The sequence below is a fragment of the Callithrix jacchus genome, chromosome 18 (genome assembly GCF_049354715.1).
Source record: "Callithrix jacchus isolate 240 chromosome 18, calJac240_pri, whole genome shotgun sequence".
Taxonomy (NCBI): Eukaryota; Metazoa; Chordata; class Mammalia; order Primates; family Cebidae; genus Callithrix; species Callithrix jacchus.
In genome coordinates, this window is record NC_133519.1 from 6,786,726 (window position 1) to 6,803,626 (window position 16,901).

At 41.2% G+C, this 16,901-nt stretch overlaps 2 protein-coding genes across 21 annotated transcripts in view; one reads left to right on the forward strand and one right to left on the reverse strand.

The window, feature by feature from the left end:
• LOC144580172 (uncharacterized) overlaps positions 1-2,658 on the reverse strand; it is a 58,439-nt gene extending 55,781 nt beyond the window's left edge. For 8 of the 12 annotated variants that reach the window (XR_013529267.1, XR_013529266.1, XR_013529265.1 and 5 more), the window contains exons 1-2: positions 2,278-2,377; positions 17-126 (exon numbers count right to left, since the gene is read on the reverse strand). The gene's annotated coding sequence lies outside the window, so the exon portion shown is untranslated. Of the gene's footprint in view, positions 1-16; positions 127-2,277; positions 2,378-2,474 lie in introns of those variants that run through there. The other 4 variants (XR_013529269.1, XM_078355419.1, XR_013529268.1 and 1 more) reach the window with 2 other exon arrangements.
• The window catches only part of LOC118151201 (aspartoacylase-like), a 29,552-nt gene continuing 14,745 nt past the window's right edge, over positions 2,095-16,901 (forward strand). For 2 of the 9 annotated variants that reach the window (XR_013529284.1, XR_013529283.1), the window contains exons 1-4: positions 4,915-4,987; positions 5,559-5,751; positions 6,959-7,221; positions 8,046-8,184. Coding sequence is in view for 2 of the 9 variants with exons in the window: in XM_078355425.1 (XP_078211551.1) it covers positions 5,728-5,751; positions 6,959-7,221; positions 12,356-12,389 (321 nt within the window). In the remaining 7 variants the exon portion in view is untranslated. Of the gene's footprint in view, positions 2,360-2,401; positions 2,990-4,914; positions 4,988-5,558; positions 5,752-6,799; positions 7,222-8,045; positions 8,185-12,355; positions 12,520-16,901 lie in introns of those variants that run through there. The other 7 variants (XR_013529280.1, XM_078355424.1, XR_013529286.1 and 4 more) reach the window with 5 other exon arrangements.

Sequence of the window (16,901 nt, forward strand, 5' to 3'; positions counted from 1 at the left end):
AAAAGTTGTTCAATACCTGCTGTACTTCGAGCTGAATTTTCTTTAGATTTTGCTTTATTTCCTTCAGTATCAAAATCTATAATTTTCCCTTCAGCATTCCAAATTTATGACATGGTCCCACTAAACCTGCAAAGAAATTTATAACTCATTTTGTCTCACCACAAAACCAAATCCTCAGCCCAGTAATTACTAAAATTATGGTTTTAAACCACTTTCAAACCTGACCATGTAAATACTTTAGGGAGTCCCTTGCTTTCCAGGAGTTTACAACATAATCCACTTCTCCAACCCTGTTCAAATTAAGTTATGACTAGAGCAGCTGTAACCTTGCTTCTGAAACATATGCAGATTTTTTCACACAGTATATGTAATTTATTTTAGAATCCAACACCCACAAAGAGAATTCTGAACCAGAACTACAAAGAGGAAAATGGACAACAGCATTGGCAAATATATATGCTTCCAAGACCAGGAAGGAAACACAGTATTTAGCCACTGGGAACATCCTCCATGCCCCACTTTAGGACACTGTGCAGGTTTTCTGCCTTGGCATCAGTTTGAACTGCCTGGATTATATAATACCAAAGACTAAGTCCTCCTGAGATCAGGACTTCAAGACCAGCCTGGCCAACATGTGAAACCCCGTCTCTACTAAAAACACAAAATTAGCCAGGCAAGGTGGTGGGCACCTATAATCCCAGTACTTTGGGAGGCTGAGGCAGGCAGATCATCTAAGGTCAGGAGCTCACAACCACCCTGAGCAACATGGTCAAACTCCATCTCTACTAAAAATACAATTTTTTTTTAAATTTAAAAACATATACAAAAATCAGCCAGGCATGGTGGTGGGCACCTGCAGTCCCAGCCATTCAGGAGGCCGAGGCAGGAGAATTGCTTGAATCTGGGAGATGGGACAGAGGTTGCAGTGGGCCAAGATCCCACCCTGGGCGGTAAGAGCCAGACTCTGGCTCAAAAAAAAAAAAAAAAAAAAAAAAAAGACTAGCTCCTCCTTCATATCCAGAATAATTGTAATGATAAGTTGTGAGTCCATTTCCACAACTTCATCAAGTCAAACAAGTTTTTCCTTAGTTTTCTTCTTTTACAAGTTCTCTTATAATTTTGCATGTTTAGCCCCTAATACATTTCAACCCCAATCTAATTCAACAAACACTTCCCATCGCATGAAGAGGCAAGATACAAACCCAAACCAGGTAACTTCTGTTCCAAATTCATGACCCAATGGGACAGACAGACACATACACAACAAAGCAACATGCGAGTCAGGCCGAGGTATGCATTTTCAACTATCGTGTGTAAAAAGAAAACTTGGGAAACACGAGGTCAGGTGCTGCCTCTGCTTTGTTCCAACATCTTGGGCTTGAAGCTGGGCCAAAACAGACCTTTTAGAAAATATTTTTGTGCTATCCTAGGAGCCAGGAAAGAGATTCCGCCACTTTCTCTACCAGCGCAACTCACATCCTATATTTAGAGGGACTTACAAAGGCTAAGATGTTTTTTAGTATCAAACAAACAATAAACAGCAGCAAAAATTTTCTTTTTTCTTTTTGAGATGGAGTCTCCCTCTGTCACCAAGGCTGGAGTGCAATGGCGTGATGTCGGCTCACTGCAACTTCTGCCTCCCAGGTTCAAGTGATTCTCCTGCCTCAGCCTCCCGAGTAGCTGGGATTACAGGCGCACGCCACCATGCCCAACTAATTTTTGTATTTTAGTAGAGATGGGGTTTCACCATGTTGGCCAGGCTGGTCTCGAACTCCTGATCTCATGATCTGCCTACCTTGGCCTCCCAAGTGCTACGATTACAGGTGTGAGCCACCGCCCCGGCCAACAAAAATGTTTTCAAGTGTAACATTCTCCCCACAGGGACACTGATCCTGAGGGCAGGGACTCCAAGATGAGCAGGGACCCCCAAATCCCACTCATCTTGAGGGCAGAGGCCCCCAACCCTGGCTTCTGAATGGACCTAAGCGGCCTTAGTAAGAGGGTTGGTGGCCCTGGTGTGCAGAAGTTTGCAGACTGAGCATGAGAGCGCGCACGCACGCCCCCCACAAACGCCGCGGCCTCAAACGGCGGCCCGTTTTGGCTCCTGGCAGGGGCGTGAGAGAGGAGGCTCCAGTCAGAGCGGAGACGCTCTTCCAAAGGCCTCTCCCGACCCGCCCACGGATGGGGCAGTTTGGTATCTGCGGTCAATGCCTCGTCTTTCCCTTCTAGACCCTCCTGCCAACCCAACACACAACTTCAGCCCTCAGTTTCCCTCGCCTCAGACAACGGTCGTCCAGGCAGCCCGCTCAGTAGCCGCCGCCCTTCCCGCCCGCGAAGAAAGTGGGGGCATCCGCCGAAGGTAAGCGCCGTGCACTGCGTAGGCGCCGCGGCCCGCACATGCGCAGAGGCCGCCTCCTCAGGCTTCTGCGGGCCCGCCTGGCCTCCTTTGGCTGGGGGCGATAACGTTAACGAACCTCCTTGGCGATCTCACACTGTGAAGTTCTCACACTGCTGGCGCAAGGATGGCACCAACCCTTTAGAGTTTTGCCCAGAGAGGAGACGAGACTGTCCTGTGACTGGAGAGGCCGGGGGAGATCTCCTGCGCACGGGGCCTCAGCCCCAGCATCATCACAAAAGTGTGCCCTGCATCTCCGCACCCCCTGGCTGTGTCTTAGGGCCCAGACATCCGTTTGTTAGATGCTGGTGGCCACCCACAGGGTGGTATCTGGCTGAATTTCTGGGTTGGATCAGGGTCAGGGAATCTGAGTCCCCAGGAGGCTGGGGACAGAGCTGAAGCCCGGGATCGGGTGGCAGCCATGGAAGGTGGAGAGCGGTCAGCGAGGCAGGGTGCGGGGCTGCGGGAGCTTGCGGGACAGAAGGCGCCCGTGAACCGCAGAGACGGTCTGCGGGGGAAGCCACGTGGTGTGCGACCCTGGGCATTGAGCTGCAGGCCTCCTGGCAAAGACGACTGGATTCCTGGCCCTGTGAGGTTGGTTGTTTATTGAATGCCTTCTAGACCTACATTTACTTCCTCAATAAAAGAGCAAAAACAACAATCACCCTAAAAAAGTATTAAAAGATGAAAGAGACAATCTGGCACGCAGTAAATGTTAGCCCTTAATTAATATTAATAACAGTAGCTGCCATTGAGTAGGATCTTACTGTGGGCCAGGTACTGGATTCTAGCTCTGTCTGTGTTCAAAGACCATGTTTTGTTGTTACCATGTCTTCTAACCATTTGAAGACGGTGGAAAGGAATCAGAGATGAAAAGAAGATTGTCAGTAAAACCCTAGGACTAGAAGACATAGACATTTCAGTAGTTTCTTTGAAAATTATCTCAAAAAGAGATAATTTATTAGGAAATAGGAAATAACATTAGATGTAGTCTGGGACCAGGTAATAGCAGACCTTGAATGCCAGAGTAAGGAATAGCTTTCAAGAAATAGGGTCATCTTTTATTTTGGGAAGAAGAAGACTTGGAACAATAAAAATAAAACTTGTTATTTATCATGGTTCCAGAGAGGAGTTACCCAAAACATGAATGGAAGCTTCAGGGAAGCAGATTTTGACTTGACATCTACACACATATATATATATACATTTACACCACATACCTACCCACCCCAAAAATAGATTTTTCATAAAAAAAACCCGAAGCCAATTACATCTGTAAGGACTGCAGACATGAGCAATATAGAATCTTTGCTAACAGTTTACAAACTGACCTATTTTATCCTTGTCTTGTTTTTGTTATTTATTTCCACCTGGAAAGTTGGTCAGGATGGGCCACAGGGAAGGAGAAAATTGAAGTAGTAAAAGTAGTTTTGATTACATAACTATTGAACATCACATTATATATGAGCCATCTTATGTATAATTTTTAACAAAAAAACCCTTCTTATCCCAGAATCATACTATTTACAAAACAACCCACCTTAAATTTGTCTCCTACAAGGCCAGACACGGTGGTTCACACCTGTAATCCCAGCACTTTGGGAGGCCTGTGGATCACCTGAGGTTGGGAGTTCGAGACCAGCCTGACCAACAGAGTGAAACCTCATCTCTACTAAAAATACAAAAAAATTAGTTGGGTGTGGTGCCACATGCCTGTAATCCCAGCTACTTGGGAGGTTGAGGCAGGAGAATCACTTGAACCCAGGAGGCAGAAGTTGTGGTGAGCCGAGATCACCCCATTGCACTCCAGCCTGGGCAACAAGAGTGAAACTGTCTAAAAAGAAAAAAAATAATTCTCTTCTACTGGACAGCCACGACTGTGAAGTAAAACTTTGCTCTCCTTTTGTTTTGTTTTGTTTTTGAGACGGAGTTTTGCTCTTGTTGCCCAGATTGGAGTGCATGGCACAATCTCGGCTCACTGCAACCTCCACCTCTGGGTTCAAGTGATGCTCCTGCCTCAGCCTCCTGAGTAGCTGGGATGACAGGCACTGCCACCACACCCGGTTAATTTTGTATTTTTAATAGAGATGGGGTTTTACCATGTTGGCCAGGCTGTCTTGAACTCCTGACCTCAGGAGGTCCACCCACCTTAGCCTCCCAAAATGCTGGGATGACAAGCCTGAGCCACCATGTCCAGCCTCCTTTTGTTTTAAACTACATTATTTTACCATAAAATTAGGCAACTCCATCCCACAAAACATTTGTAATGCTGGAAGTTATGCTTACTCTTTTGAGTACTTCAGAACATTATGTATTCAACTTAATAATGAGATAGTGACAATTAAAAAGGGTTTCACATTGTATACTATCAGTTCTCTGAACTCTCAAAAAAGAAGTGAACTCATAAAAATGTGTGGTTTTTGTGGGTCCCAAAAATCAAGTACGCTTTGGGAAACAGGGAGTTAAAAACCTTTTGGAAGTTAACTTGGTATAAGAGTATGAAAAGCCTCTGTTGCTCTAGTTTAAGGAAATGCTCTCCTTTTTCCTAATAAAGCTTCCCACAGAAGACAAACTCTGTGCACAATCAACAAGGTAAGTATGGGAAATAATTACTGCAATTCACTAACTCTCAAAAAAATTATTCATTCTGACATGTAAGGGAAACTTTATGAATGTGAAATGTGCCTCAAAGTGCTGATCTGTTAAAATTCCATAAAACAAGCTTCAGAATGCAAGTCATTTGTACCAGATACAAGTAAATAACTGAAGCAGCATTTCTAGAGAGATTAGGCCAAAGACAGAACAAACAACGAATCCGCAGAAAAGAAACCAAGCACAGTAGAGTGTTAATAATTCACCATAGTTACTGCTCTTAAAACCAGAGCAACTAAACAACTGTCGTCTGTTTCCTTCTATGTGTGTTTTCATCATCTCTACACCATCTGAATGAAGTGTTCAGTGTACATGGATGCCGATAGACAGCCAAAGGCTACAGGAGCTTTTGTAAAAAATATTAGAACAGTTTTCACGTGTTGATTTGATTTGGTGATTTTGCTTTCTCTATCTCTGCATTAAAGCTCTTAAAAGAACATTCAATTTGGTTTATTAAATATTAGAAAGCATTCATATTTTATCTTTCTACCATGTATTTTTTTATATGCAGGTTGGTTTCCCGAGCACTCTGTAATGGCTGCTGTTTATATGAATTGGCAAAGAGTAAAACTAGAACTGAACCATGAAGAAGACCAACAATAACAGAGAGGCACCCCATTGTCCTGTGAAAAACACTAGACTTGGAATGAGAAACACGGGTCCCAGGCCTAGTTTCTCCTATGTCCCTGAAGAACCTTAATTGGGTACTTAACCTCTCTTTTATTTACCCTGCAGTGGGGATCTCAATACCTAACCCACCCTACCTTATAAAATTGATGTATGAGTAAACTGAGTGGAAGAACATTATGAATTAAGATACTGTGCAATGGTAATAAATTACTCTTATCATACCCTCTGTCAAACCTGGCATTACTAGTACATGGTATTTCCAGTACTTGAACATATCTGTCTTTCTGGGTGATTAAGCATGAAGTCAAATCAGATTGGCTCAGAGTCATTTCTCCAAAGGGATGTAATCATCTTAGTATTCTGGATAATTTCCCTTAGTAAGATCCTCTTTTGAATAACACAGTTCAGTGGAGAGTCCGTGCTGACACTGAGTTAGGCTGTGTCTGTAAATTCACATGATGTGGTTAGTACCTGGAGGATGTCCCAAGAGATTTTCGGGAATCATAAAGACTTGAAAATTACTAACAGTTGTCTTTCTTTTGGTATTTAGGCAAAAAAAATAATAATAATAATGAGGAAGATTCATAAGGAAGTTAACAGAGAATTACCAAAAACTTCATGAGAAAGACATTAAGGGATGTTTCAGAGTAGTTTTTCAAGTGATCCCAGTGATCATTGAATTGGCCCATCTGTTTCTGACTGTGAAAAAGCATTCTGAAAGAACTGGTGTCAGTTGAAAAAGAAGTCTCTGAGGGTCAGCCTTTGGCTGCTTAGAGAGGTGAGATTCAGATGCCCTCAGATCATGAAAAGTGTTTGAACTCATTTCAGAGTAGAAATGTTTTTAAATGCCAATGGAAATACCGAGTGGGCCACTTTTTTTGAGATTAGAAATGTATAAAAAAGTTTTATTATTACAAGTAATTGTGAAAGCCTCACTGGATGACATTCTAGCTGAGGAAAAGAACAGAATTTTTGTATTAGTATGAAATGCTAATTTATTACTGTATTTAGATCTACTGGCCATCTGAGGTAGTTAGAAGTTAAAGTAAACAGCTGTATCTCTAGTTGAACTTTGCATATTTTAAGCCAAATATGGAAAAGGGCAGGGCTAAAATAGGGAGTGTCCATAAACGGGGCTCAGAACTTGTAACAGAAAATTAAAAGATACTCCTCTCAAGGGAACTCTGTACTTTGCCCTTTGGTTAAAGTCTCATTTAGATTTAGATTTCTAAACCGTTCTTAAGAAATTGAATTTCTTTTGATCTCTCCTCTGAATTGCAGAGATCAGATAAAAAACTACTTGGTGAAATGACTTCTTGTCACGTTGCTGAAGAACCTATGAAAAAGGTTGCTATCTTTGGAGGAACCCATGGGAATGAGCTAACTGGAGTATTTCTGGTTAAGCATTGGCTAAAGAATGGTGCTGAAATTCAGAGAACAGGGCTGGAGGTAAAATCATTTATTACTAACCCAAGAGCAGTGAAGACGTGTACCAGATATATTGACTGTGACCTGCATCGCATTTTTGACCTTGAAAATCTTGGGTAAGACTAAATTTTGTATTGTGCATGTATGTATGTATTTGTGAGTGAAAAGTGGTGGGCATGTGAAAGAGAACACATGTATGTATATGCATATAATTCATGTCGGTACATGCAGTCACTGTGTTGAATAAGATCACTTTCACTTTTAGTTACACTGCATTGTGAATTACACAATATCTAAACTAAGCATTCACATGCTCTTTTATAAACTTTCTTAAGCACCGAGTTGATGATTAAGTTTTCAAGTGTATACAAATGGAGACAATAAATAGAAAAGAGTTTTGTTTTTAAATCATCTCTTTAGAGAAAAAGATTTAATAATCCTTTGCATTGAGTTAGTGTTTGGCTGCTATACTCGTGTACATTATTGTTAGCTTCTTAGGAAATTCACTACTATCGTTTCAAGCAACTATGCTTATAATACGCATTCAGTTCTAGTTCCGAAAAATGTAATGTTTCAAGTAATATTTGTTGAAGGAAAGAGTGATTAAATACCTTTTGCCAAAAGATATCAGACTACTCTGTAATCCGAGGTAATAGATGTACTTAACCTCAGCAGTGGATTGTCTTAGGTGGGATGCCAGAGACGAGAACTAAAGACATTTCACCTGAATTTTCAGACTTCAAATTTTGCTGGATGCAACATATTGCATACAATGTATGTCATCATAACATGCTAGGTTAGGTCCTTATTAATTATTTTTGCCTTTGATTACATCATAATAGCTACCACTGTGGATATAATATGCCTCCACAACTTGCTTTTTACCACTTCTTTCTTTCTTTTTTTCTTTTTCTTTCTTTCTTTCTTTTTTTTGAGACAGAGTTTCACTCTTGTTGCCCAGTCTGGAGTGCAGTGGTGCAATCTCATCTCACTGCAGCCTCTGCCTCCCGAGTTAAAGCGATTCTCCTGCCTCAGCCTCCCGAGTAGCTGGGATTACAGGTGCCTGCCACCACGTCCAGGTAATTTTTTATGTTTTTGATTAGAGACAGGGTTTTGCCATGTTGGCCAGGCTGGTCTCAAACTCCTGGCCTTGGGTGATCCACCCTACTCAGCTTCCCAAAGTGTTAGGATTATAGGCACAAGCCACCACACCCAGCCACTTTCTTTGACTAAAAAATATTGTGAAACATCTGTTTTTTCCAGGAAACTGTGCCAGGTACTGAGGGAGTACAAAGCTCTATACAACATGGTTTTGACTCCTCAAGGAGTCAGTAGACCACTAGCTAAGATAGAAGACACACACAGGCACAACTCAGGGCACCATTCTATGAGCTTGTTTTCTGATCAACTCTAATTTGAGTTAGACAATTCCTTTGGTTTAGTCTTACCACAGATCAAAAGGTGGACACTATTCTCAATAGAAATATTCCCCGCTTTATGGAATAGATGTTATTTAGTCATATTTTTACTAGGGTAAATTTTAATTTGAGAAATGCTTTATCTTCATGACTAAGGTCATGTCAACAAAATTCATGCTTATAATAACCAAAGATAGCTGTTAACTAACTTTGTTTTGTTTGTTTTTGAGATGGAATCTCAGAATCTCACTCTGTCACCAGGCTGGAGTGCAGTGGCACAATGTCAGCTCACTGCAACCTCTGCCTCCTGGGTTCAAGCAATTCTCCTACCTCAGCCTCCTGAGTAGCTGGGACTATAGGTGCCCATCACCACACCCAGCTAATTTTTGTACTTTTAGTAGAGACAACATTTCAACATATTGGCCAGGCTGATCTTGACCTCCTGACTTTGTGGTCCATCTGCCTTAGCCTCCCAAAGTGCTGGGATTACAGGTGTGAGCCACCACACCTGGCCAACATTACAAGTAAGAATTTATTGAAGATTAACTTTTAGTCAGCATGTTAAGTTCCCAAATAAGTCTGAAATTGACTGGGCGAGTTTATGAGCTGTATGCATTTCAGTGAGCACAGTCTTTTCAGTTAAACCCACTTTCTGCCTCTTACTGTTAACAATAATCAGAGACTACACTGTTCTCAGGGTGGTTAGAAAATAATAAAATCAATAAACTAATTAACTTCTCCCATCTTACATCTCCCAAATTTATTCATTTTCCTGTATTCCTCCTCTCAGTGGTAGCTTCATTCCCTACCAAGTCCCCTAAGAAAATCACCCTAGAACCTTCCCAGGGCTCTGTACCCCAGGTCTAGCAGGTTGCTAAGCCCTCCCAATTATTCCTTGCAAGTTCTTTACAAATCCAGCCTTTCTCTCCATTTCTACTTCCTTAGTTTATTTCTTCTCTGGACAGTTAGAATAGCCTCCTAAAAGATCTCTCTGCATCCTTGCTCTTACCCTTCCTGCCATCTGTTTTCCATCTGATACCTCTAAAAATCATTCTACCATGCAAATCTTATCATGTCTCTCCCCTGCTGAAAAATTTATAAAAATGTGTCCAGAGTAGATTTAATCAGCTTAGTATGGCTAACGCCCTTCAGAATCTCACTCTTCCCTATTCTTCATCCCTTGGGACTCTTCCAATGGGAGCTGAACTGCAGGCATGAGAACTCAAAGTGTCCATCACTTCAAAACTTCAAGACTTGACTCTGAGCAACTAGGTAGATATTAGCTCCATTTACTCAAATGCAGAAGAATGATATAGAACCAAAATTGTTGAGGGCAACCTCAGGGGGTTATTTCATGAATTAATTTTTAAAATACATACATACCCATTAGGTTTTGTTTGCATATAATAGCAACCTGAGAATAGTGGTTTAAACAAATAAGGATTTCTTGTTCACAAGTAATAAGTCCAGAGGTAGCAGTCCGGGTCCCGTGCAGCAGCCACACCATATCATCAATGTCACAGGTTCCTTCTATCTTCCCGCTCTACTCTTTCAACATGCCAGCTTTGTCCCCATGGTTTTTGCTTCTAATTCACAAAATAACAACTCCACCTTCCTGATTGCATTCCAGGCAGGATTTACCCAGCTGTAAGCAGTAGGTCCCTTGAAGATACTAGCAAATATAGCCAAGGAAAACAAATAGATGGAATCTTGGGAAAACGTGCTTGGATGGCTTAATGAGGAAAAGTAAATTTAAAACACTATTATATATAGAAAAAAATGTACTCTAACCATTTCAGGAAGTGGGGAGAGGACAGAGGCCCATTTGAGAATGGAAAAAAACTATTGGCCCTTGTGCCAGGAAAATACACATATGTGTACCAGCAAACTTTTGGCATTTTTGAAGAGGTTACAGACTCTGGAATCTTTGTCCCTGGACCTCTGGTGGTTCCTGGACCTCAATTAAGAACCTCTAAGTAGGCCAGGTGTAGTTGCTCATGCTTGTAATTCCAGCACTTTGGGAGGCCAAGGCAGGAGGATTGCTTGAGGCCAAGAGTTCTGTAACCACCCAGCAAGTTCTCCTTGTCCACTGCCCAGACAGAGCTGATTTATTAAGACAAGGGAATTGCAATAAAGAGTTTCATTCACAAAGAGCTGGCTATATAGAAGGCCAGAGTTTTATTATTACTCAAATCGGTCTTTCCAAAAATTTAGAGATTAGAATTTTTCAGAATTATTTGGTGGTTAGGGGGTCAGTGAGTCAGGAGTGCTGATGGGTTAGATCGGAGGTAAAATCATAGGGAGTAAGTCAGGAGTGCTGATAGGTCAGATGGGAGGTAAACTCATAGGGAATTGGAGCAGTCTTCTGGCACTGAATCAGTTCCTGAGTGGGGGCCACAAGACCAGAGGAACCAGTTTATCCATCTGGGTGGTGCCAGCTGATCTATCAAGTTCAGAGTTTGCAAAATATTTCAAGCACTGATCTTAGGTTTTACAATAGTGGTGTTATCCCCATGAGCAATTTGAGGAGGTTCAGAATCTTGTGGCCTCCAGCTGCACGACTTTTAAACCATAATTTCTAATCTTGGGGCTAATTCATTAGTCCTACAAAGGCAATCTAGTCTCCAGGTAGGAAGGAGGTTTGTTTTGGGAAAGAGCTGTTATCTTTGTTTCAAAGTTAAACTATAAACTAAGTTCCTCCCAAGGTTAGTTCAGTTTACACCCAGGCATGAATGAGGATGGCTTGGAAATTAGAATCAAGTAGAAGTCAGGTTAGATCTCTTACATTGTAATAATTTTCTCAGTTGGCCAGGCGTGGTGGCTCATGCCTGTAATCCCAGCACTTTGGGAGGCTGAGGTGGAGTGATCACAAGGTCGGGAGATCAAGACCATCCTGGCTAAAACAGCGAAACTCTGTCTTTACTAAAAATACAAAAAATTAGCAGGGTGTGGTTGCACATGCCTGAAGTCTCAGCTACTCAGGAGGCTGAGGCAGGAAAATTGCTTGAACCCGGGAGGCAGAGGTTGCAGTGAGCCAATATCACACCACTGCACTCCAGCCTGGGTGACAGAGTGAGACTCTGTCTCAAAAATAAATAAATAAATAAGACAGTTGTCTCAATTACAATGTTTGCAAAGGCGATTTTAGTTCAAGGCCAGCCATGGCAACATAGCAAGACTTCATCTCCACAAAAGATAAGAAGAAGCAGATTAGCTGGGCATGGTGGCATGCACCTGTAGTTGCAGTTACTCAGGAGGCTGAGATGGGAGGACTGCTTTCGTCCAGCAGTTTGAGGGTACAGTGAGCCATGATTGGGCCACTGCACTCCAGCCTGGGCAACAGAGCAAGACCCGGTCTCAAAAAATTAAAAGGATCTCTAATTAAATTCTGTGAGCCCCTAAGTGACTATATTTGTGCACTAGAGTTAGCTAAAGTGGGGGGAAAATGATGCATTTGATGGTCTAGTCCCATAATAAATAACCCAGTGTACCATAACTACTAAGAAACTGTTCATTAAATTAATGGATATGTTTTGTTCAAGATTGAAATCAAATAATAAATTCTGCTTGATATGTCTGTCTTGTTCATGACCGGTGGCATAAATGAACTTATTAGTTGGCAAGCATGCCAATGCAACATTAGTTATATGGAATCAAATGAAGAAAAAGTTTGTAATCTTTCATTTATAAACATTTCAGGTAAGTTTTTACTTCCCATACAGATTTTTCATATTAAAGATTTGGCAACTGGTCATTTTTACACTGCGTTCTTATTCTATTTCTGTTATCTCTGCACAGATGTTGTTAATCATTTTCTTTCTGCTTATAACAGCAAAAATTGTCAGAAAATTTGCCATATGAAGTGAGAAGAGCTCAAGAAATAAATCATTTATTTGGTCCAAAAAATAGTGACGATTCCTATGACATTATTTTTGGCCTTCACAATACTACCTCTAACATGGGGTGCACTCTTGTTCTTGAGGATTCCAGGAATAACTTTTTAATTCAGATGTTTCATTATATGAAGGTAATGTTAATGCTATTAATTTATAAATTAGCAAAGGACTTGTACTTTTAAGTCAATTATAGATGTGAGACAATCAGAAAACAGTTACAAGGGAAGGTGTGAGACAAATGGGATTTATTCCACAGCCAGGTTTGGTGGCTGGGGGAAAGGGTGCTGCCAAAATACAGAGGCAGTGGTAGAAGGAAGGAGAAAAAGAGAGGAAATAAGTAAAATCATAAACACAATTAATAAAATAATAAAACACTTGTGGATTTTTGAGTCTATAAAATTACACATTTTATCCAGATAGCCACAAAATTGTGGGTTATTTGTTAAAATCAAGTAAAATTAATATTAAAATTTTAAATGATGCCGTCAAAGTATCTCAATTACAAGGCTTTAGGAAACTTCAGAAATAGTCATTTAATGTTGACTAAAGCACAGTGATAAAAAGATTGCCTCCCTTTAGTCCTGCCCTTGTCCTCATTTGATCTAGATACCCCAGAACACATCTAATCTTTCAGGGCTTCATATAGCCAATCATTTTAAGGTTCAGAAATCTCAGAGAAAATTTGCTAGAAAAAAGCAACCAACCAGAAATACACATAAAAAATTGCATGCCTATTTCTGTGCACTAGACAGCCTTCCTTCCTGAGAGCTAGTATGATTGGGAGGAAAGAGTGTAACCTGTGTTCAGATCCTCACTTTCTCCTTCAATAACCTTAGACAGAACACACCATTCCCAAAACCTTGCTCCCCTCATTTCATTTTATTCTTGAGACAGAGTCTCACTCTGTTGGCAGGTGCCAGGCTGGAGCGCAGTGGCATGACCTTGGCTCACTGCAACCTCTGCCTCCCGGGTTCAAGCAATTCTCCTGCCTCAGCCTCCTGAGTAGCTGGGACTACAGGCGTGCACCACCACATTCAGCTAATTTTTGTATTTTTAGTAGAGACGGGGTTTCACCATGTTGGCCAGGATGGTGTTGATCTCCTGACCTCATGATCCGCCCACCCCAGCCTCCCAAAGATCTGGGATTACAGGCCTGAGCCACTGCACCCGGCCGCTTCCCTCATTTTATAAAATTGGGGTTGTAACAACACTTACCCACGAGGACACTAAATGAAATAAAGTATTTAAAGCATTTAGCCTAATACCTAACCTATAGTAAAGATTAACTGTTATTTTTGTTTCCCTTAAGCTTTGGATAATAACCGGGTGGTGGTCCTCATAGGAGAAACAATGTAGCTATTCCTTGTTGCCTATTGAAGAGAGAGCTGAATGCTTTGATGTCCAGACATGGAGGCAGTGTTGATGACACTTTGTTATAAAAACCAAGAGGCCTGTCTTAAATTCTCATGCGGATAAGCAGGAGGAGAAGGAACCACTGAACATCTGTAGAGAGCTGGACCATAGGAGTAGAAACAGAATTGCTTAAGACACCAACACCAAGCTAAATAGCGCAACCAGTGATGAAATAAAAATAGCCACAGCCATTAAGAAAGAACATTGAATTCATGTTTTTAGATCATGGGTCTGGAGAACTATTTAATGTACATTTTACCTGGAAAGACATAGCATAATTCAATTTTATATGAATTTTATATTGTATAATTTATTTGTTTTCAAATCTATAAACATTGGATTTTACAGTGTTTCATAAAGCTATCTTACCAGTCCTACTTGACGAAGTAAAACATACTGAAGGCATTATTGACTCTTGAAGTGAAGAGAACAAAACACATGGTTTTAACATAATGAGAAAGACATTTTAAATGTTTTTCAGACTTCTTTGGCTCCACTGCCCTGCTATGTGTATCTTATTGAGCATCCTTCCCTCAAATATGCAACCACTCATTCTATAGCCAAGTATCCTGTGAGTAAGTCGCAGTTCCCATTGACATAATGCTATAAAATATATCCTAACTGAAACTCAGAGAAATTTTCCTTTTTTTTGGAACAGAGTCTTGCTCTGTCACCCAGGCTGGAGTTCAGTGGTATGCTCTCGGCTCACTACAACCTCCACCTCCCCAGTTCAAGAGATTCTCCTGACTCAAGCTCCCTATTTGCTGGGATTACAGGCATGTGCCACCACACCCAGCTAATTTTTATATTTTTAGTAGAGATGGGATTTCACCATGTTGGACAGGTTGGTCTTGAACTCCTGACCTCAGGTGATTCACCTGCCTCGGCCTCCCAAAGTGCTGGGATTACAGGTGTGAGCCACTGTGAAAAATACTAGCCATCTAACTTTGGTAATACATACATTCATGAGCTTGTCCAGAGTGGTCAGATTTGATTGGATCAGAAAGGCAAGGGGTGTGTTTCTCCGAAGTGCTCGTGCTGCCAGCGACCTACTCCAGGTTGTTTTCCAACCTCTCCTTATCAAGACCTGTAAAAGATCTGAGAAATTTTACCCAACTTACACATTAATGATGAGCTTGGCACTTTTGAGTGGGTGTCAGTAGAAGACACAAGACTCCTGAAACAGAGACCAAGAATAGGTGACTAACAGTAGTAATAGCAGAGTGTCAGCACTTTTACACCACTCCCGAAGCTCCACTTCCCACAGGGTGACATGAAAGGAGTCAGAGGCAGTTCTACATGCCACTGGCTGCATTCTAGGAGAGAAACACTCAGCAGAGGAATCTTAATTTTGTATAATGGGCAGTAAGCATGAGCACCCTTTGCCCCAAGGAAAACCCCATTCCTAACTTCCAAGGCTGTTCACTGTACAGACATCCTTGAAAAGATAATATGGAACAAAAATAGTCTGTGTCAGGCCAGGCTTGGTGGCTCATGCCTGTAATCCCAGCACTTTGGGAGGCCGAGGTAGGTGGATCACGAGGTCAGGAGATCAAGACCATCCTGGCCAACATGGTGAAACCCCATCTCTACTAAAAATACAAAAATTAGCTGGGCGTGGTGGTGGGTGCCCATAATCCCAGCTACTCAGGAGGCTGAGGCAGGAGAATTGCTTGAACCCAGAAGTCAGAAGTTGCAGTGAGCTGAGATCGCACCGCTGCACTCCAGCCTGGGTGACAGAATATGACTCCGTTTCAAAAAAGAAAATTCATGTCTTGCTCACGAGACTTGCAGAAATGCAAAAGACCCATGAAGAATCCTCTCTCCACATCCCTCTTGTCACCTGCTTTGCAATAGATGTTTCATGAACTGTTTGTCATCTGTTCTCTTGTTTACCCTGCCAGTTACTAGGCTGTGAGTCCATCTTTACCTTCTGGTAATTCCAAAGTGCAGGCCCACACTCTGGTGCACCCTCTCAAACAGATGCTCTTTCTTATCTATTCCATTCTCTTTCCTGAGCACCCCATTAGCATAATTAGTTATCTGCAGACTACACTACAATTAAAATTACAACTTAAAATAGTTTTGTTAAATCTCAGATGGCTTAGCTAAGAGTAATTTAATTTAAAACCAGGTTGGCAAACAATGTAAATAAATAAAAATCTAAAATTATTCTGGATATTCAAGTATTGATCCTTTTGTGCATAATAAAAGGATCTTTATGTGGCCATCTTTGGTGACCACATTGTCCAAACCAAAAGTTAAGTTTTCGCTACGAGATCTCCTATCAGAGCAGAATATTTAGATTGTAGGTTATGGCTATGGCAGAGTCAGGGGTGGAGCTGAATGAATAATGGTTACACAAACAAATTTCTAAGTCTCAAATGAGACCATGGTTGAGAAAGTTAGGAGAAGGCTGTGTCCAGTTTCTTTCCCATGTGTGTGTGTGTGTGTGTGTCTGCATGATCCTAAGACTGGCTGCAGTACACTGCTTCTTTCCAGGGTAAGATTTACCTAGAATGATCCTGTCACATTTCTTCTGCCTTGGGAACAGAATGCGAAGGTGGTCCTTGTAAGTGCAGACTAGAAGTTAAAGCAAATTTGTATGCAGTAATATTCTGAGTGTGTGATAAAATGTTGACTCAGAAAGATTATCTCTCTGATGTTAAACATGCTTTATTTTCCAATGAGTGCATGAGATAAAAATCACCCAAATAAAACAGCAAAGTTGAAAGGAGAACATATAACATTTCTAATTATTTACAATGAGCTTAATATTTCCTCAGATTGAAACATTTTAAAGATTTGGCTCAACTTGTAAGGGCCAAACATAATCAGCAGATGTTTGTTCTGTCTAAGAGTAGCATTGCCTGCAAATATCAGAGACCAAGGCTGATATTTGAAAGTTTGGAAAGCTTGTGCTTTTATTTGGTGTCACAGAGAAACAGGATCTATATCTCTTATTGCTAAGCCTTTGGTTTGTTTCAGCTAATTGCCTCTATTTGGGTATTTAGCTTACACCAATTCCTTACTTCAAGTATTGATACTTTTGTGCATAATAAAGATTTC